Source organism: Echeneis naucrates, unplaced genomic scaffold (assembly GCF_900963305.1).
Source record: "Echeneis naucrates unplaced genomic scaffold, fEcheNa1.1, whole genome shotgun sequence".
Classification (NCBI taxonomy): Eukaryota; Metazoa; Chordata; class Actinopteri; order Carangiformes; family Echeneidae; genus Echeneis; species Echeneis naucrates.
Genome location: NW_021780168.1, coordinates 1,208,305 through 1,229,840, shown reverse-complemented (window position 1 = coordinate 1,229,840; position 21,536 = coordinate 1,208,305). Strand labels below are relative to the sequence as shown.

Genomic DNA, 21,536 nt, shown 5'->3' with positions numbered 1-21,536 from the left:
TAGCTGCCTTCCAAGAAGTTGCCCTGGGTTTGATTCCCGGCCATTGCAGTTTAACTTTTGTTTTCCTTCCTGAAACTATCCCCAAAAAATCCCGACCCTAACACCAGAGGAAGGTTAGTCTTTTCTCTGCATTATTTACAGTAATGGAACTTATCTTGCCTGTCTCCATCCATCCATCCATCTGTCTTCAATGTAAACAACAGAGTTCCATCACTCATGAACAAGACCTGAGATACCTGAACTCCTTCACTTAGGACAAGGACTCATTCCCCACCTGCAGTAGGCAATCCATCAGTTTCCTACTGAGAACAATGGCCTCAGATTTAGAGGTGCTGATCCTCGTCCCTGCTGCTTCACACTCAGCTGTGAACCAATCCAATGAGTGCTGTAGATCTCAGGCTGATGGTGCCAAAAGGACCACATAATCTTAAAAATCCTTCGGCCTTCCACGTGTCCACGACAATACCAGTGAATTAAAGAAAATGTGTCTCTGGGTGGGCTTGAACCACCATTCTTTCAGTTAACAGCAGAAGGCACTGACCCATTGTGCCACAGAGACATGTTGCTCTATGCAGTATATTAGCAGCAGGGAAGTAGGTTAGGCTGTTGACTTAGCATGTGAGAGGTAGTGGGATCAATGCCCATGTTGGTAAGAGGACCCTTTGCATTTGCCGGGAATTGAACACGCATGGGAAGCGAGAAATCTACAACTGTATTGCCAATGCAAACCGCAAAGTATGACCACCACTACGTCAGGTACACTCCAGGTGTCAAAAGCCTTTGATGCTAGGTGAACTCTTCAGGGAAACACACATAACAGTCTGTCTCTTTTGCACATTTTTTGGAGCATTCAAGCATGCAAGCAGCAGCCTGGCTAGCTCAGTTGGAAGAGCATGAGACTATTAATCTCTGGGTCGTGGGTTAGAGCCCCACGTTGGGCAATAAACAGCTTTTGAGGCCCAAAGTTACCCAGCAGAACACTGCTTCTGCCAGCTCCACTGCAGGAACCTGCTGAGTTCTGACTCCCCCCCTTCAGATGAAATACAGCACTTTACATTAAGTCTGTTATATCTGATAGACAGAGGAGTTCCTGTTCTCAAAAGAACAGATTAGTTATTTTTGTCAGGTTTTAAACCAGGAACCTTTCGCATGTTAGGCTTACCTCATAACCACTAAACTACGGAAGCCTGCAGGGGAAAATGTTTCTATCCTGTTTTTTGCAGCACATGAGCGTACGATAAACAGGAAATATGGGAATTGAATTCTCCGCTCTATTTCTGAACGGTTGGTTTTTTAATGCATATATTTTAATTAGTAAATGAAAGAAAGGCCTTCAGGAAACAAGGAGATAGAGAGAGAGAGAGATGACCTGCAGTATCAACTCCTGGCTGGGACAGGGCTGTTTGTTCAACAAACTGAGTTGGAATAATTAATTGCATTTCATCTGAATTACAGCCCAAACAGGGATATCTTTTTTATGAGACGGACACTCTAAGCAGCTCAGCATCAGTACTGCCAGTTTCTCTGCAGTCTGTCTCTGAAACCACGTCTGTGTCGGTGAACTCTTGTGCTCCTCACAATTGTGTGTCACTTCCTCAAAGGTTTGAAGTGAGTGAGTCTGAAGAGCTGCTGCCTTTGATACATCACCTGAGGATGTCACCTGATGATGTCACAATACTCACAGAATGAAACTCTTCCTTTGAAGCTGCTTTGAAGAATTTCCAAAATCACATGTGATTCAGATGTAAACACAAAGGCTGCCCCACTGTCACCATTCAGAACAGCTGAGAAGCTTATTGATTTTTAGCTTATTGATTTGATCATTGATTATTAATGATCAGCTCAGAACCAAACAGTGTATCTTTCATCCAAACCCTGACAGTTTCTCCACACAGGAGGTGTTTCAGGTGTCTGATGGAATAAACTGTTTCTACACAAGCTGCATGAATGTGACACAGAGCTCATGTTTAAAGTATTTTTCTTTAGTTTTACAATCAGAACTTTTATTTTGTATGGCGCACAGGCTGTCAGGAGTGGGATTTGAGCCCATGACTCCAGAGGAGATTTTGACCTGAACACAGAGCCTTCTACAACGACTACTAAAAGGCTTGTTGGGGAAATCCTTTCACTGTTGGTTATAATCAGCTCGTTTGGGGAAAGGGAAGTACAATACAATGCAAAAAAATGACATCATAAACAATACAAAAAGAAATTCCACTCCTTTATCATCCAACCCACCTGTAGTATACACATTACAATTACTATGGACATCTTTGTGCATCTGCAGGTGCTGTCGCTTAGCTGGTCAAGGTTTTGGTCTAGTAAATAGGCCAGGAGATCCTGGGTTCAAATCCCAGCAGTGCCTTGTTGTGAATGTTGGAGAAATAACAAGATGGCAAATTAACCTTTTCCCACCTCGATAATTTCCAGAACTGTGAGTGAAGGTGGGTGCTGGCTAACAGGAGGGATTTAGAAGTAAAATGTTCCCCTTTTCAGCTAACTCCACTGTTATGTTTAAAATGCAAAGTACCTTTTTAACCAACATCAAAATGCTGGAAACACCGTGCTGTGGCTTGCCCCATCCAGGCGTGTGCTGTCGGTGGAAGCCGGACTAGCCGGTGTGAGGCGGGACCCTTGCTGGTGGCTCTGAACCACTGTGCTTAATTTGTGTTGTGTGGGGTGTGCCTGACGGCCCTGGGGTCCTTTGGTTGCCCGCTTGCTTCCAGGCCTTGTTGGCGCAGTAGGCAGCGAGTCAGTCTCATAATCTGAAGGTTGTGAGTTCAAGCCTCACACAGAGCACAGCTTTAGTTAATTATGAGAAGTTAGTTGTTGGGTCTAGAACGTCAGCTCCTTTAACACTCTCTGGTTAACATGTTTGAATGATATATTTGACCGTTTCACTGCTCCACATAGGCAAGTGTAAAGAATCACATAAGAGGTGTCATCTCACTATTTTCCAGTTTAAAGGCACAACAGCAGCATCCAGCTTCTCTGTCAGAGTTGTGAAGTTCTGTTTCCTCAGTATCTACAGATCAGTTCATTTCTCTCCACTTCAGAGGAGATGAGAAGTTGGCGCCATCCGCCCACTTCCTGCACAGAGTATGTGAGGGTTTACCAACAGTACAGAGAACAGATGACCTGACCCTGACATGAATTGAACACACAACCTTCTGATCTGGGGTCAGAAGAGCTACCATTGGGCCACAGAGTCTTCCTGCTCGTAGATGTTGGTTCAAAGGTAAAGAAGGCTAATCAGTTAATCTGTAGACTGCAGGGTGTAAAAGATATCGGCGTCTCCATTAAGAATCTTTCTTCCTTCTGCAGGTAATAGCTGGGAGGTCAGCAGGTTGCAAACAGCTGACTCTTACAGATCCCACGTGTCCGAAGACACTGGAGCCTTAATCCAGCGCCTTGGACCGCTCGGCCAGACTACCACATACACGTTCATACTTGACTGAAATAACATCTGTGTCATATTATGAGCCATCTCAAAGCTGTGTCCAAAGGTTTGGAGGAGTGAATGGCAAAAAGATGTCTTTGGAGCCTTTTGGAAAGACAACCAGTCAGCGTGCAGCATTCAACCTCACAATATTGATATATAATGCAGGTGAAAACAACCTGAGCTTTAAACTCACTCAGGGACCACCTCTGATGCCAAAACCCAGGGGTCTTTATAGCTTCAGTCTAATGCTTGTCCCATTACGGGCAGTCATTTTTTCATAAAGGCAACACAACACAATCCTGAGATTTGTCCTGTGTTCTCATCCTACCAAATTACTGACTGAACACAAGTGTATACGGAATGATAAAACTACAGCCACTGAAGACCATTTAAAAGCAAAGACCTCCTAATCTCTTTGTCCCAATTTTTTAAAATCAAACATCAAAACATCACAATGACGTTATATCAAAGCACTTTACATATACACCAAACTCTTCTTAAAATGGTTTGGATTTTTACGATGAGAGCAGAGGGGTATATTACGAAGGATACTGAACAGAGCCGGGCTTTCTTTGGGTGAGCTGACTCCACAAAGCTGAAAGCTCCAACCAGAGATACCGAGTATCACGACGGTGGTTATCAACTTTATTTGTAGACCCAGGCTTTCCTCCAGCAGGTTCTGTCCACATAAAAAGGGGCATTTAGGCATCATTCCTGCAGAAAAAAATGTCCAATTACATGAGGGATATTTCAGCCAAGAGGAGCAGATTATGATAATGGAGAGCTATGAAGAGTTCAGAAAAAGTATAGTCTGTCATTTTCTGTTCATACTTTATTTCATAAAGGTAACACACTCTCATAAAGCATAAGTTTAAAGAAACTATATGTGAAAGCTTTGTGGCTCTGAGTGGGTTTTAATTTGGTGGAAATGTCTCTTTTGACTTCGGATGTGAGAGATTTTGTGTGTAAATCCCAGAGGAGCCCCTCATATGATGTGTCCACTGTCTGCAGTTCCACTATTCAAGTGTCAGTAAGTTAGACAACATGAATTCAGGAGGGCTTCTTTGACTTCAACAGGTTCTGTTCAATGTGCTCTAACTGCTTATAAATGTCTCACTGTGTCAAAAGGTTTGCTCTAGGTCATGGGTTCAATCCCCATACTGGCCACAAGCAGCATCTCAGGACTTGATGTTGTTCTCTCCATAGACTTCAATGCAGTCTGAAGTCTTTTTCCAACCAGTGGAACTGCCCCCTGGTGGTCATTAGAAGTGCAGCTTAACTTATCAGATACAACAATAACACAAAGTCACAATGATCAGAGCAAAGACTGCAGATTGATCGTTGCCTTTGTAACATTTTAGTGATTAGTTTCCATTTCCAACAGCATTGGGCTGTTACTGTACGCGGGGAATTCATTTATTTGTGCTTTCTTTTATTCTTCCAGCTTCCATCATGCTCTGTGGTACACTGGATGGATGGACACCAGCTGAGAGAAGGAAGGTTCAAAAAGCCTTGATGAACAAATGCTGCACACATCTTCCACATGTGATGGCACACACACTGTGTATTGTGGCAACATCCGTCCCCTCAGAGAGAATCTGCTCTTTAATGGGGCAGATAATAACAACAGAGAGATCTAAGGAGCCACTTGGGGGCAGAAAGACTTTGGGGGGCTGTTATTGTTGAAACGTCAGTGCCTACTGTACTATAGGTTGGTTTATTGTGTTATATTTAATGCTACTAATGATCTAATGTGCATAGACTAATAACAGTACAGTTAACATTTTCAGTTACATTTATTGCAAACAAAACAGTTGCTGAGGAAAAGCAGATACTGGAATTAAGTGATTATGTCATGATTTGTAATTTAATGGAAACACACTAAACTAAATATACATTTCTCCAGATGATGTTTCTATCTAGGCTAGCCATCAATGTCATTATTAGGGCCACATGATCGTAACTTCACCTGTTGGTCCAGGAACAGGTCGAACACCTGATTTGGCTGAGTCCTGCCATCTTCATTCACTGATGGTGCTGACTATCCCTGGTCTGCTGCTGTCTCATGTTTTTCCCCTGTCACTAATGCTGGCTGTGAGTCATTGTCATGCTGCTCTGTCTGTTCCTCTCCTCCTCCTCACTAAGCCTCTGTTGCTCCCCTACCATCTCTTTCTCTCCTCCTGCTGTACTTTTCTTCTTAAAAGAAGAAGAGATGTCTGTGGACTTTCTCTTCATTGTCTGAAAATTGGCATAACATATACAATCACCATCTAACGATGTTAACTAGGTAACTTTGTCAAAACGTCAAAAAGCTGCTGTAACAGTATACTGTAACCATTTGGCACTTAGAAAGCACGTCATATTTCCCCCTCTTCTTTTACTGAAGAATATTTTGACTTATTTACTTACAGGTAGTCTTCTTCGTCTTCTTTCTTAATTTTTTTTGATATTGTTAATCTGCGGGCACAAGCTTAGCTGTTTTGGATGATGGAGAGGACTTTGAAGATATGGATAGAAAGGAGAGAGGGGCAGAGACGACAAACAAGCATTTTGGTTATTTATTTCCTGTTTTCCATTTAGAATCAGAATAAAATAATTTACCGTTGCACCCACCTCCACCCCCCAGGAAAAAAAATCCAGGCTCAGGATTTTTTCTTACTTAAAGCTGTGCTATCTACCTTCCTTTATATCTCCTATTCCCTATTTATCTTCACTTTATTCTTGTTCTAATATAAAGTAGGGTTCACTAAGATATTAAATCACCAGACTTAAAACGGATTTTTCTTTTTTTTTATGTTTTTAAATGGTCAGCAAATTAATCTTCGGGGAAGATTTTTATTTTAAGGATAAGTTGCTTTCTTTGTGGTGTTTCTCTTGAGGCATGACAAAACAAACATGTCTGAACTGGTCTGAAACCTTGGATGAACTTGGCTGAGTGAATTTAAGTCCTCCTGTTAACGTTACACTATGACACAAGGACTGACGAAGAAGAACAAGCAGCTTCGTCTCTTCAGATGTTCCTTCAACACATGAAGCGGTAAAGTGTAAATCAACCTGAAGTGAGTTCAGCAGGTGAGAATCTGTAAATGTCTGAACAGGATCACTGTGATCACATTGTGCTTTTTGACAATGATTTTGATGTTACTTTTGGTAGAAGATTAATTGTTACTGAGTTTGTTGTTGGAGGCGCCTCAGAACTCATCGACCTATTAACTAAGACTGAGTGTGAGGACAGAGAGGAGACAGCCCCTTCCTATACCGAACTGGACAACAAAATTCAGGAAAAAACATAGCTTCAATAGTTTAAATAAAATTTTGTGGTCAGGACCTGAATTACAGTCTGATAAAGATTTTAAAACAGGCAAAAAAACTGTGACGAGCTTTTTGATTTTTCAAGCTAGAGGGAAACAGAAATGTAATCTTATCTCACAGCAGCAGCCGTTGACACTGCAGAATAAAATGAAGAGACAATGAAGTTATGAGGCTGTGACTTTTCCTCAGCTCAAACAGACACCAGGACTAATGAGGGAGAACAAGCAGCTTCTTCTCTTCACATGAAGCTGGAAAGTGTCAGAAAGTCTCCCTGAAGTGAGTTCAGCAGGTGAGAATCTGTAAATGTGTGAACAGGATCACTGTGATCACACTGTGTTGAAAAAGTCAACATTTTTTATCAACCTTCCTACGTATCACCTATTTCTTATTTATCTTCACTGTATTCTTGTTCTAATATAAAATAGGATTCAGTTAGTAAACTACAGATTTTAAATCACCAGCATTAAACAAGATTTCATTTTTTGGTTTAGGTTTTTTAAATGGTCACAACAAATTAATCTTAAGTGAAACAAATTTTTATCAACTTTCACAATGAAGTTTAAGTTGATTTCCTTGAACTGGTTGCTGTGTTTCTGTTGAGCATGTTTGACAAAACAAACATGTCAGAGCTGGTCCAAAACTTTGGATGAACTTGGCTGAAGAAATTTAACTCTTACAGGCAATATGCAAACATTGCTGAACACCACAATATGGATCACAACCTTACTTTTCACTATTTCAATTCAGAAATAAAAAAGGGAAGTCCAAAATGGACTCACATTTTAAACACCCCAAAATAGCTGCAGACTTGAACTATAAACAAAAAATCACAACCTCTGAACAATAAAACACAACAAAACAACAGCCAAAGAATAATGTGGCTATGTTCATACCATGAAATTTGACTTTACACTATGGACTGTATAAAAACAGTTTTGTTTTGGTTTTTTTTGTTTTTTTTGTTTTTTAAAAAAGCATTGCGTGATTGTGGATATGAATTAACCCTCCGGTCGTGTTCACCTCCCACCCCTTACTTTAGTGTTCCCGGTCAAAATTGACCGGCCTGTTTTAACTGCTCTTAAACTAGCACAAAAACCATTTTTCACCACCAAATTTTTATTCAACATTCTTTAGCTGTGAACAATGTCTCAAAGTAGAGTTTAACATGAATTTATAGAGAAGACTCTGCATCCCACAGCTTCATTGTTTGAGCGATATACTCCAGCTAAAATAAACAGACTTATGTAGGCTTGGAGGTCTACCAGGTCAATTTCTCTCCAGTTGTCCCCAAACACACACTTCCCCTCCAGGTTTGTCATCTCCAGTATAATTCCCTCAACAGACTTTGGTAAAAAGAGTTGGAAGCTGGACTTGATGTTATCCACACGAGATGTCACATACCGTGTTGGCCCTGGTGTCATCTTGATGATGTTTTCCACTCTTGCTCTACTTTCTCTGTCCTGGGGGGATGAAGACCAGAGCAAGTGTCCACTCTGGGACTGGAATGTCTCCTCAGGTGCCTCTCCCTCTCCATCAGCTGACTGGTCAGTCTCCTCAAAGTCTGGATCAAAATCTAGGTTGTCTTCCACTTCCGAGACATCCTCCTCTATCTCTGGTTCAATTTCAGTGCCCTCTTCATCATGTCCAAAAAGCTGGACCAGAACCTCTTTGACAGAGAACCGCTTGGTCAGTGGCCTACTCATTGTGCTCAGAGTAAAAGGAGTGCAAGGCAAACATCATGCTATATATATGGGGTCTGTGTGAAGATGATACATTGATTAGTCTGGAATGTGTGTGTGAGTGAGTGAGTGATTCGGGGTGGAGTTGTGAATTGGTCAGAGATGACCCGACACGACAGGAGGGTTAATGTAATACTTCGGAGGTGACAGCACACACTTCCAGAACGCTCTGGCCAACTTTAACCCCTGAATGTACAGTATACTGCATTTTCCACTTTCTACAGTCACGTGAAAGTAAATTCCTGATAGCAGCACCAACATTGTCCGAATTAAATACACGAATGATTACAGTCTGCCGTACCTACTATTGTGTTTAGTCGGGCCATACTAGCCCTCATATCTGGGACAGATATATGACCAAAACATCGACTGAACAGTTTATATTACAGCTTCAGCTGGCGTCTTCACACCAGAAACATTAACAATGTCATTAAAACTGAGAGTGAGGAAAAGGCTTACAGGTAGAGGGTCCTCTCCAGTCTGCCCATTGACTGGCCTGATAAAATGAAAATAAAGAAATAAAAGCAAGGATTTCATTTTGTGATTAAATGTTGAGTGATGTAGCGGTTTGTAGCTAAAAAATTATAAAGAAATGCAGAAAAGCAATGCAGCTTCCGTGCTCCTGAGTACTGACTGACAGAAAGAAAGACAAACACACACACACACACACACACACACACACACACACACACAAACTACCCCTGCAGCTACTGTAGCTGTAGAGGTAGTGCCTTGGAGTTGCATGGAAGTAAATAAATAAATCATAATAAGTATGGAGAAGAAGTGGTTGTTCCACAGCCAAATGAAGCCTTGATTTTATTTTATTTTTTTTACTCTGTTTGGTGACCTAGATGTTTTCTTTGGTACTGTGCTTTGTGTACTGGAGGTGTGTGCTTATCTAACTCATGTGTTTTTATTCAGGATGGGCCTTTCTTCGTCTTGTAATCTCCCTCATAACATTCATCCTACCTTCTGTATATTTGCTCTCAGTATGAAAGGCACCCCTGGATGATGTGGCACTGTGACTATTTAAATAAACATTGGGTCAACTTATTATTCTTTATTTGGTGGCAACAACTCAAATATTTCCACACCTGGGAACTCTTGAATAATGGTGTTGTTTTGAAAAAGTCAGAAATTCACAAAAGTGATGGCTGTTAGTAACACACGGTTAAACAGGCTGAGTACAGCTCCAAAGTTTCAGAGCTCCACCTGTCAACTCAAACCAATCAGGTGACTCAGTCTGACTGAAGCAGTGACGTGTTCAGATATAATCAGTGACGTCAGCTGAGTTAGTCTTCTGTCCACTGTGGAGGAAGAAGAGTCTGAATGAAGCTCTGTCTTAGACAAAATGAGGACACAAAGTGAAGCAAGTTATTTCCTGTTCTCCCCATTGACAGTTTGACTCCATGTGATGAAGAGCTGGATAATCCACATGAAAGCAACAAAACTGACTGGGACTTTATTTTTCTGTGTGTCATTCTGGTCTTCTGTCAGTTTCCCTCTCAGACCGACTCCGTCCTGAAGATGGACTGTGATGAGGAAGAGGAGGTCAGACCAGAGTCTCCAGGATCAATCTGTCTGTCTCTGAAGTCTGACTGGTCCAAAGAGTTTAATCCTCCAGACTTCAGTAATGGACCTGGACCCTCGGAGACAAAGTAGGAGACTGAACATGAGAGTAAAAATCTGTTCACAGATTAATATTCATGTTCCTGAATCATCAGTGCAGATTCAGGAAGACACTGAGATGGAGCTCCTGGGATTTATCACCACAAACTACTGATAGTTTTTTCTGCACAAGCATTTTATAAAATCAGTCAGATTATGTCAGTTATAAAGAAATGTTTTCACAGAGACAGGAAGAGGAGAAGACATGTCTCTGAAGAGGAGCAGCCGTCCCACTGTGCTCTGTGTCAGGACGTCCTGAAGGATCCAGTCTCTACCAGCTGTGGACACTGGGTCTGCAGACAGTGCTGCACCTCACACTGGGACCAGTCTGCTTCTTCAGGAGACTCCTCCTGTCCCCAGTGTGGACAAAGATCCAGAACCAGACCAGGTCTACAGACCAGCCCTGAACAGAGTGAGACTGAACTTCTGACTGACGTCTTTAGTTTTCCATCAATCCTCAGACTCTCTGTCTTCAGTCTGACGTTGTCTCTTCTCTGTCAGCAGATCGTGTTCTACAGGAGTTTTTAGATCAACATAAGATCAGTCTGAGGACCAGATGTCAACATGTGACTGAAGGAACAGGAACAGGAAGTGGAACCCTCCTCAACAGGATCTACACTGAGCTCTACATCACAGAGGGACAGAGTGAAGAGGTTAATACCCAACATGAGGTGAAGCAGCTGGAGACAACTTCTAAGAAGAAGAGCCTCCATGATGCTCCAATCAAATGTCACCACATCTTTAGAGTCTCACCTGACCAGCAGAGGCCCATCAGACTGGTTCTGACCAACGGCGTTGCTGGAGTTGGAAAAACTTTCTCTGTGCAGAAGTTCAGTCTGGACTGGGCAGAGGGCTTGGAGAACCAGGATGTCAGTCTGCTGGTTCTGCTTTCGTTCAGGGAGCTGAACCTGATCAGAGATCAGCAGTACAGTCTTCTCAGGCTGCTTCATGTTTTCCATCCAACATTACAGAAGGTCACAGCAGAGCAGCTGGCTGCCTGTAAAGTTCTGTTCATCCTGGACGGCCTGGATGAAAGCAGACTTTCACTGGACTTCACCAACAGGGAGGTCGTGTCTGACGTCACACAGGAGTCATCGGTCCACCAGCTGCTGACAAACCTCATCCAGGGGAATCTGCTTCCCTCGGCTCTGGTCTGGATCACTTCCAGACCTGCAGCAGCCAGTCAGATCCCTCCTTCATGTGTCGACAGGCTAACAGAAGTCCGAGGCTTCACTGACGCCCAGCAGGAGGAGTACTTCAGGAGGAGGTCCAGGGATGAAGAGCTGTCCAACAGAATCATCTCACACATCAAGAAGTCCAAGAGCCTTCACATCATGTGTCAAGTCCCAGTTTTCTGCTGGATCATCGCTACAGTTCTGGAGCACATGTTGACTACAGACCAGAGAGGAGAGCTGCCCCAGACCATGACTGACCTGTACTCACACTTCCTGCTGGTCCAGACCATGAGGAAGAGGATCAAGTACCACGAGGGACATGAGACAAGTCCACAGGAGCTGATGGAGGCTGACAGGGAAGTTCTTCTGAAGCTGGGGAGGCTGGCGTTTGAACATCTGGAGAAAGGGAACATCATGTTCTACCAAGAAGACCTGGAGCAGTGTGGTCTTGATGTCACAGAGGCCTCGGTGTACTCAGGACTCTGTACTGAGATCTTCAAAACAGAGAATGTGATCTTCCAGAAAACAGTCTACTGCTTTGTTCATCTGAGTGTTCAGGAGTTTCTGGCTGCAGTCTACATGTTCCACTGTCACACCAACAGGAACAAGGAGGTCCTGAAGAACTTTCTGGGAAAGAAACACCAAGATTCAGCCCTGGAGGACTTTCTGATGGCAGTCTTGGAGAAATCCCTCAGAAATAAAAATGGTCACCTGGACCTGTTTGTCCGCTTCCTTCATGGTCTCTCTCTGCAGCCCAACCAGAGACTCTTAGGAGGTCTGCTGGGTCAGACAGAAACCAAACCAGAGACCATCCAGAGAGCCATCAACAACCTGAAGAAGATGAGGAAGATGAAAATCGCTTCTGACAGAAGCATCAACATGTTCCACTGTCTGATGGAGCTGAAGGATCAGACAGTTCATCAGGAGATTCAGGAGTTCCTAAAGTCAGAGACCAGATCAAAGAGGAGACTCTCCCTGATCCACTGCTCAGGTCTGGCCTACATGCTACAGATGTCAGAGGATGTTCTGGATGAATTTGACCTGGAGAAGTACAACACATCAAAGGAGGGACGACAGAGACTGATCCCAGCTGTGAGGAACTGCAGGAAGGCTCGGTGAGTCCAGTCTCATTCTCATCAATCCTTCTGAAGGTTAGTGAAGACGTTTTTAAATCAAATCTGATTCAGATGGTGTTTTACTGTCAGCTGTTTGTTTCCAGATGATTCAAATGCTGCCAGAGATAAATATTCTCTTAGTTGTGTTTCTAGTGGAAATCGTAAAGACTGATGACATCAGCAGGAATCAGTGACTGATCATCTTCACCAGCTTCACTGTTCACTGAGCTCACCTCAGTGAAAATCAAGTCAGCAGACAGCCAAATGTTTTCAGGTCAACATGGAGTCATGGTCCCTCAGAGGAGACAGACCTGGATCAGGTCTCTGACAGACTGAGGACCTGATGGAAGACCAACTGACTACATTTTGTCTCTTCATCTGAAAAATTAGGGAAATGGCAGTCTCAGAGTCTGTAGTCCTTTAACCCTCCAGATGAATGTAGTGTCCTCTTTCACAGTGGCATATTGTGTAATATGTGTCATCACAGACTTGTTGGTTGTGGACTCTCAGATACTGAGTGTGATGTCGTGGCCTCAGCTCTAAAGTCCAACCCCTCCCATCTGAGAGAACTGGACCTGAGTCAGAACCATATAAAGGATTCAGGACTGAAGCTGGTGTGTGCTGGACTGGAGAGTCCAAACTGTGGACTGGAGACTCTGAGGTCAGTTCACTGACTGGACCTGATGTGGTTTGAATGTTGTGCTGTTGTTTGGATGATGTGTGTTGAGACATGATGATGAGCCACAATAACACAAATATCATTGATGAGGACATTTCTGATTGAACACTTTCAAGCAGGAACTTTGTCTCCTAAAGTCACATCTTTTATTCTTAACTCAGGTTGGAGAACTGCAGTTTGTCAGAGATCAGCTGTTCTTCTCTGGTCTCAGCTCTGAAGTCCAACCCCTCCCATCTCAGAGAACTGAACCTGAGTCAGAACAATGACCTGCAGGATTCAGGACTGAAGGATCTGTGTGGTTTTCTGAAGAGTCCAGATTGTGGACTGCTGATTCTGAGGTCAGTTCCATTATTGTTGTAGATCTTTTATGTTTAATCCAGAAATTGTCTTTGCACAGAACAAGAATGTATTCTCTTCGATCAAAAATATTTTAAATAGTTGTTTCATATTTATAGCAGGTCTTGTGCTATTATTATTATTATTGTTGTTCTTGTTGTTGTTATTATTATTATTATTATCCAACCATCCATCTTCTGCCGCTTTTCCATTTCTGTGTTGCGGGGGTGTTGGGGCCAATCCCAGGTGACTCTGGGAAAAGGTGGTGTCACCCTGGACAGCCAATCCATCACAGAACCAATATACAGAGACAAACAACCCCTCACTCTCTCACTCAGACCTACGTACAATGTAGAGGAAACCCATGCAGACACGAGGAGAACATGCAAGTTCTGTACAGAAAGGCCCCAGGCCAGGAACCAAACCTGCGACCTTTTTATTGTAGGACAGCACTAACCACCATGCCATCGTGCTTCCCTATTATTACTATTATCATTACCATTACCGTAATTTCCGGACTATAGAGTGCACCTGAATATATAAGCCCCACCTGCTAAATTTAAAGAGAAAAACAGTTTTGTACATATATAGACCGCACTTGTTTATAAGCCGCAGGTGTCAGAAATATAGGAGGAAATGGCATATGGCAGGAATTATGTTACACAAAAAGATTTCGCCTTTCCGCCAGATCGATCGCCTTTAACTTGAAAGCTGCATCATATGCATTACTTCATCTGTTTTCCATGATAAGGGTGTGTGCATGAAGCGCAAAATAAATGACTGATCTGAAGAATTTAGTGTGGGTGTGTTTAATTTAATTCGAACTATTTCATTGGTCCACTGTGACCTGTTAGGTAATTTCATTGGTCTGATGTGACGCTAAATGTATTGGCAGCATGAAGATCGTTACCCATAAAAATCCATAAATTAGCCGCGTAGTTGTTTAAGCTGCAGGGTTCAAAGCGTGTGAAAAAGTAGTGGCTTTTAATCCGGAAATTATAGTATTATTACTGTTGTTGTTGTTGATGTTGTTGTGGTAATAAGAATTAAAATAGTTTTCATTGTTTTCACGATGTTGAATTTACTTGTTTAACATTGATAAGGAAAAGTCTTACCGGAACTAAACAACAAGGACCAAGGGAGACATTAGACCTGGATCAGAATCTGGATCTTTAAAGTCTTGGTCTTGGTTTCGGTATCTGTATTAGAACAAGGTCTGATGTGGACCAGCAACAACAGAAAATGAGGTCAGAAACGGCGGAAATTATTCCTGGTGGCAGTTGAAAATTGTTGGTGACCTCTGATCTACGTGTTTTGTTTTCACACACACACACACACACACACACACACACACACACACACACACACACACACACACACACACACACACACACACATACACATTATAGAACAGAGTGAATGAACATGATGAGTTTGATTTTCTGTCTAGAGCTTCTGCAGCTTGTTTGTAGACTGTTTGACTGGTTTTAGAGTGGACTTACCTGCCAGAGCTCAGATTGTTATACAGGAGTTCATATGTGGCAGAATCAGAGATAGAAATAAAGTTTGGCTGACTGCGGTTTGGTTATTTCTGATGTGTTAAAATCACAATGTTGACAGTTTGAGTCAGTTCAGGTTCTTTATTAATTTTCTCATTAAATCTTGTCACTGTTTGTATTTGACTGTTGTGAAGCTGCTTCCTGTTGGTTCAGCTGTCTGACTTTCATTTTCTAAACTTCTACTTTCTAAACCTTCAGCTCTGAACAGATGATGAAACATTGAACACTTTCAAGCAGGAACTTTGTCTCCTAAACTCAGATCTTTTAGTTTTATTCAGGTTGGAGAACTGCAGTTTGTCAGAGATCAGCTGTTCTTCTCTGGTCTCAGCTCTGAAGTCCAACCCCTCCCATCTCAGAGAACTGAACCTGAGTCAGAACAATGACCTGCAGGATTCAGGAGTAAAGGATCTGTGTTCAGGACTGGAGAGTCCAGGGAGATCTTCATCCTTAATCAGGAATGGATCTTTAAATCTTGGTCTCTGCCTATGTATTTGAACAAGGTCTGATGTGAACGAGCAACATTTGAGATGTTAAAGTGGGTGATGAGTTTGAAAAGGTGGAGAAGTTCTGGATCAGGACATTTCTGACTGATTATCAGTCATCTGATCTCTATCATTTGTTCTTTTTCCAGGTTGAGATGCTGTTGGTTGTCAAAGATCAGCTGTTCTTCTCTGGCCTCAGCTCTGAAGTCCAACCCCTCCCATCTCAGAGAACTGGACCTGAGAGGAAACCTCCTGCAGGATCCAGATGTGAAGGAGCTGTGTGATCTTGTGGAGAGTCCAGACTGTAGACTGGAGACTCTGAGGTCAGTCCACTGTGGTAGATCTTTAATCTAATGTCCTAATAAATGTCTTCAGACTTGGAGGGTGTGGAGCTGAGGACCACAGTCAGTTGTGCTGTTGAGACTCCAGCCCTCATGGGGCTTTCAGACACGTGGCCGTGGCCCCCCTGTGCTCTGAAAGCTGTTATTTCCAAAGGATTGGAGCTCCACCACAGGTTTCCCTGCACTGAGCACAGTGATAGTTGTGTTTCTTTGTGGTGTGGTCATACTCAGTCAGTGTGTTACTGCAGTAGATGGAGTTCAGAGCAGCGGTACAGAAGCTGAGTGATGAGCTGCTGTGGACAGAGTCAACATCAAAAAGCTCTTCTACACACTTTGAAAACAAACAGTCCCACACATGTTGAAATGTTCTTCATTTAGAAGATTTTAGAGCTTCATCTTCACATCAAAGCAGAACTTTCCTTTGCTGCCACATATTTATGAAGCAGCCACCTGCTGTATTCCTACACACAAGTATGTCCTGTATTCCACTGCAGCTGCAGGTCAGCTGAGGGAATCACTTTGTTTTAGAGTGAGGAGCTGCTGAACTTCAGCCTTAAGTGGCTGAAATGACAATTACACTAAAGAAACACTTCAAACATTCAAACAGAATGTGGTGGCACTTTGTTATCTGCATTTTTTTTTCCTTATTCAGATTTGACAACTCCAGTTTGTCAGAGATCAGCTGTTCTTCTCTGGTCTCAGCTCTGAAGTCCAACCCCTCCCATCTCAGAGAACTGGACTTGAGTTGGAAAAACCTGCAGGATTCAGGACTGAAGGATCTGTGTGGTTTTCTGAAGAGTCCTCACTGTAGACTGGAGACTCTGAGGTCAGACTCATGTTTTATTTCTGCTCTCAGATTAATATGATGTTACAGTTGTGGTGACTCTGACCTGCAGACAGGTTTATGTGCTTCGCTTTATGTACATTTCATCCTGTGCCTTATGTATGAAAATAGACCCCATCATTGATATTGCACCTTATAATGTGGTGCGCCTTATGGTCCGCAAAATACAGTATATATAACATATAACACACATACAATTCATATACACATAAACATAGTTCTATCAAGAAGAAAATAAACGAGTATGACAATAAAACACTTAAATAAAATAAAACCATATTCAAAAATAAAAATACTATCAAATAAAAGCTTAAAGTAAAAGCTCATATCACAAATCTTGTCACTGTTTGTATTTGACTGTTGTGAAGCTGCTTCCTGTTGGTTCAGCTGTTTGACTTTCATTTTCTAAACTTTTACTTTCTCAACCTTCAGCTCTGAACAGATGATGAAACATTGAACACGTTCAAGCAGGAACTTTGTCTCCTAAAGTCACTTCTATTATTCTTTACTCAGGTTGACATGGTGCAGGTTGTCAAAGATCAGCTGTTCTTCTCTGGTCTCAGCTCTGAAGTCCAACCCCTCCCATCTCAGAGAACTGGACTTGAGTTGGAAAAACCTGCAGGATTCAGGACTGAAGGATCTGTGTGGTTTTCTGAAGAGTCCTCACTGTAGACTGGAGACTCTGAGGTCAGACTCATGTTTTATTTCTGCTCTCAGATTAATATGATGTTACAGTTGTGGTGACTCTGACCTGCAGACAGGTTTATATTTATGAGGGAAAATCCTCTTCAGGTTTTTAACATTTAAACTGTTACATGGTTGTAAATAACTTTGGAAATCATTTGAAAATGACATTAAAATTGTTCCTAATTTATCAATCAATCTTGTATTTTTGAAAGAGGACATCATATATTCATGAATATTTGTATGTTAATATGCAGATTTTAGTCTGTGATTTATTTCATTAATTTATTTATTTGTTTGTCATTTCATAAAAAGGCCCAACCCACATGGATTTATAAGACGTGTTTAATCATACAGTTGCTCTTGCAAAAATATAAAATCCCCTATATCTGCATATAAACATACACAGATACATTATTATCCTTTTCTAAGTTAAAAATGTTACATAGTATTTTAAACACAACGAATAACCAAAAAAAAAAAATTGCCGTCTTTCCTCAGCCTTGGAAATAAAATAAGCTACCACATGAGTCTCTTTGCTAAAAAGGAACTCATGTTTCTCAGAATCATCCAAATCAAAGAAGTCAACATAAATATCAACCATTTTACCAACAAAAACACCTCTGAGGTGTTTGTACACAGAACAACAAAACAAAAATTAATCTGACTTTCTACTTCATCCAGTTTGCATAGTGACAAAATCTGGTCTTCCTCAGGTGTGGCATTAAAGCTCCCTGTTTCTGGAACTAATGGAAGTGTTCCTGAACACAACTGTCCATAATGATCTTTGTCTTTTAGTTCACTTATTCTTAATGTAAGGTTCCACACTGTAAGTGTTCTTATTAAGACAGTAGGTTCTTCATTTTGGCTTCCTCCAAACATCCAGAGATCATTTATCTCTCTGCTTTAGGAACAGTTTGTTTATAATATCTGTAATATCATAAAATCATTTATGAATGAAAATATCAGATAAATAACACATATAGAATATTAATTTCAGCTCACTGGCCCAGGGATGGTGATGCAAAGTGTCAGAATGAAATATCTTTTTAGTAATTCTATGATCAGGCAGCTTCACAGATCTGTTCCACAGCTGGAGCATTTGTCTCTTATGTCTGATACTCGAGGGCTCCCAACCCAAATCACCATGAAGAGCCCCACACTGAGGTCAATTTGTGTACTGCTGTAAGATAACCAATAGCTCTATGATGCTGAGTATTACAAAGAGAATATTCACAGAATCCCCAGACAGCAGAAGCATCGTCTGACACACACACACGCACACACACACACACACACATTATAGAACAGAGTGAAAGTATGAACTCCCAGATGAACACAGTGTTCAGACTTGTTCAGGGCTCTACCTGCAGACTGAGCTAAAACACTGACAGCTGGGTTAAATATCAACTTCTCACTCTTGATTTTGGATTAAAATGCTCCACTTGTGTTTTGTCTTGGTTCTCCATTAGTCTCCACTTCCAGCAATATTTTGCAACAATGTTCAGCATAATGTAAACATGTGTTCTTTCTTAGCCAATAGAATGACATCATCCACATGTCTGTTGGTTCAGTTTGGAATATTTCAGTCATAATGCAAATTTAGTTTGAATATCAGACAGATTGTCAGAACTAATGCTGTCATTTTACAAGGAACCCTCCCACCTGGTCCATTATTAAAATAATAATGTTTATATTAACCACTGACCCCAAAGCAGTTACATTAATGTACTTTTTCTTTAACATGACATGACCAACACACTTCAGCAGTGGAAATAAGGTGGCTCCAAACATACCTAATGTAAACATCAACACTTCAGGAAAACATCCCATTGCCCTCCTCTCTCTGCTGCAGGAAACATGTTTGCTTCTTATGCCTTGTGGATCTCCCCATGCAAGTTACTTCAAAACTGTAATACATTATTTATTCCTTATTACTGTCATTGCAAAGTAATTCATTACATAATAAAAATGAATTGAAATCTCAACAGTCTATGGATTGATATCAAATCAAATCAAATCAAATCAGATTTATTTGTATAGCGCCAAATCATAACAAAGTTACATCAAGGCACTTTACATATAGAGCAGGTCTAGACCAAACTCTTTATAAATTTATTTAAAGAGACCCAACAGATCCCCCGATGAGCAAGCACTTGGCAACAGTGGCAAGGAAAAACTTCCTTTAAGAGGCAGAAACCTCGAGCAGAACCAGGCTCAGGGGGGGCGGCCATCTGCCTCGACCGGTTGGGTTGAGAGTGGGAGAGAGTGAGACTTTCACTTTCAAGTAGGAACTTTGTCTCCTAAAATCACATCTTTTATTCCTTATTCAGGTTGAGGTGGTGCAGTTTGTCAAAGATCAGCTGTTCTTCTCTGGTCTCAGCTCTGAAGTCCAACCCCTCCCATCTCAGAGAACTGGACCTGAGTCAGAACAACCTGAAGGATTCAGACCTGAAGGATCTGTCTGATCTTGTGGAGAGTCCAGACTTCAGATTGGAGACTCTGAGGTCAGGAGAGTTGGACTCAGTTCATCTTCCTTTCAGTAATATTGTTTAAATCCAGTATCAGAGCAAAGACTCAGTGTTTCCTGTGAACCTTCAAACTCCTCAGTGAAGCTGTGAGAGGAGAACAGAATTAGACAGAAAGACAGAGAGAAAACAGTCAGCCAATCAGATCAGTCAGAGGACTGTTGTGATCATGTGACCATCAAATGAAGCAGATTCCAGCTGAAGAACTCAGAGATGTTCAGATTCTGGTCCTCGTCCATCAAACTGTCAGATCTGAGCTGAGACTGTTTGTTCTCTGATCAGGTTCATCTGTCACAGCTCTGAGATCAGTCTGACTGAAAGCTGCACATCACTGATCTTCTTTCATCACACTGTCACCATGTGGTCTTTCTGCAGACCAGAATCTATCTGTCTGTCTGTCAGAGTCTCTCAGCTCAAATGGACCTTCATGGCTCAGCATGGCTCAGCTCTTTATCTCCACTGTGGAATAAGGGAGATAGAGAAGATCTTCAAAACAGATGCAGGCAGGAACATATGATGCTGTATGAAATTTATAGAAATAAGGGAGCAGCAGGCGTCGCAGGAACATGGGGTAGCGATGATTCACCACCTGCAGGTTGAGCACAGGGAGAGAGAGGAGAGGAACTGGGAGAGACAGAGACTTTGGCAGAACATGGTTAGTAAATGCAGTATAAATGCTTAGAACTGGGTGAAACTGTTGTTGTTGTTTTTGTTTGTTTTTTTTAAGAAGGATGGTTTTTATCAGCGCATGCAAGGAGGGAGGGAGAGAGAAAAAGGGAGAGGGTGACAGGGAGAGACAGAGAGAGAGAGACAGACAGAGAGAGAGAGAGAAGCTCAGTCCTTCCCCCAGCAGCCTAGGCCTACAGCAGCATAGCTAAAGAGTAGAGGACTTTAACTTTTTAACTATCAGCTCTGTCATACAGGAAAGTTTTAAGCCTGGTCTTGAAAGTTACTAAAGAGTCCGCCCCCCGGACCGATGCTGGAAGTTGGTTCCATAGAAGAGGAGCCTGATAACTGAAAGATCTGCCTCCAGATTTACTCTTGGAGACTCTAGGGACCACAAGTAAACCTCCATCTAGAGAGCGGAGTGGCCTGCTAGGACAGTAAGGAACTATGAGCTCTCTGAGATATGATGGAACTTGGCCATTAAGAGCTTTATACGTTAAAAGAAGGATTTTGAATTCTACTCTATATTTTACTGGCAGCCAATGAAGAGCAGCTAACACGGGCGAGATGTGATCTCTTTTCCTAGTTCCTGTTAATATTCGTGCAGCAGCGTTCTGAATGAACTGAAGGCCTTTTAGAGATTTGTTTGGACATCCAGATAGTAATGAGTTACAGTAGTCCAGCCTAGAAGTTACAAATGCATGGACTAGTTTTTCTGCATCATCCTGAGAAAGGATGTTTCTGATTTTCCTTATGTTTCTCAGGTGGAAGAAAGCTGCCCGACTAACTTGTTTTATGTGAGGGACAAAGGACATGTCCTGGTCAAAAATTACTCCAAGGTTTCTTACAGTGGAGCTGGAAGCCAAAGTAATGCCGTCCAAACTGATGAGATGATTAGATAGTATTTTTCTGAGGTGCTTAGGACCGAGTACAATAACTTCTGTTTTGTCAGAGTTGAGAAGTAAA

General features: G+C 41.9%; 1 protein-coding gene, 1 long non-coding RNA gene and 1 other non-coding gene across 3 annotated transcripts in view; all 3 read left to right on the top strand.

The window, feature by feature from the left end:
- Positions 1–868: 868 nt before the first annotated feature.
- trnan-auu (transfer RNA asparagine (anticodon AUU)) lies at positions 869–941 on the top strand. Its single transcript has one exon. It is a non-coding gene; the product is annotated as a tRNA-Asn (tRNA).
- A 5,440-nt stretch (positions 942–6,381) lies between these two features.
- On the top strand, positions 6,382–10,404 carry LOC115038413 (uncharacterized). The gene is made up of 3 exons (XR_003840540.1): positions 6,382–6,514; positions 9,991–10,151; positions 10,347–10,404. It is a non-coding gene; the product is annotated as an uncharacterized LOC115038413 (long non-coding RNA).
- Positions 10,405–10,763: 359 nt separating this feature from the next.
- LOC115038391 (NACHT, LRR and PYD domains-containing protein 12-like) overlaps positions 10,764–21,536 on the top strand; it is a gene marked incomplete at its 5' end in the record, with an annotated part of 488,710 nt that continues 477,937 nt past the window's right edge. The window contains 3 exons of the mRNA XM_029497227.1: positions 10,764–12,451; positions 12,939–13,112; positions 17,206–17,379. Coding sequence (XP_029353087.1) covers positions 10,764–12,451; positions 12,939–13,112; positions 17,206–17,379 — 2,036 coding nt within the window. The remainder of the gene's footprint in view (positions 12,452–12,938; positions 13,113–17,205; positions 17,380–21,536) is intronic.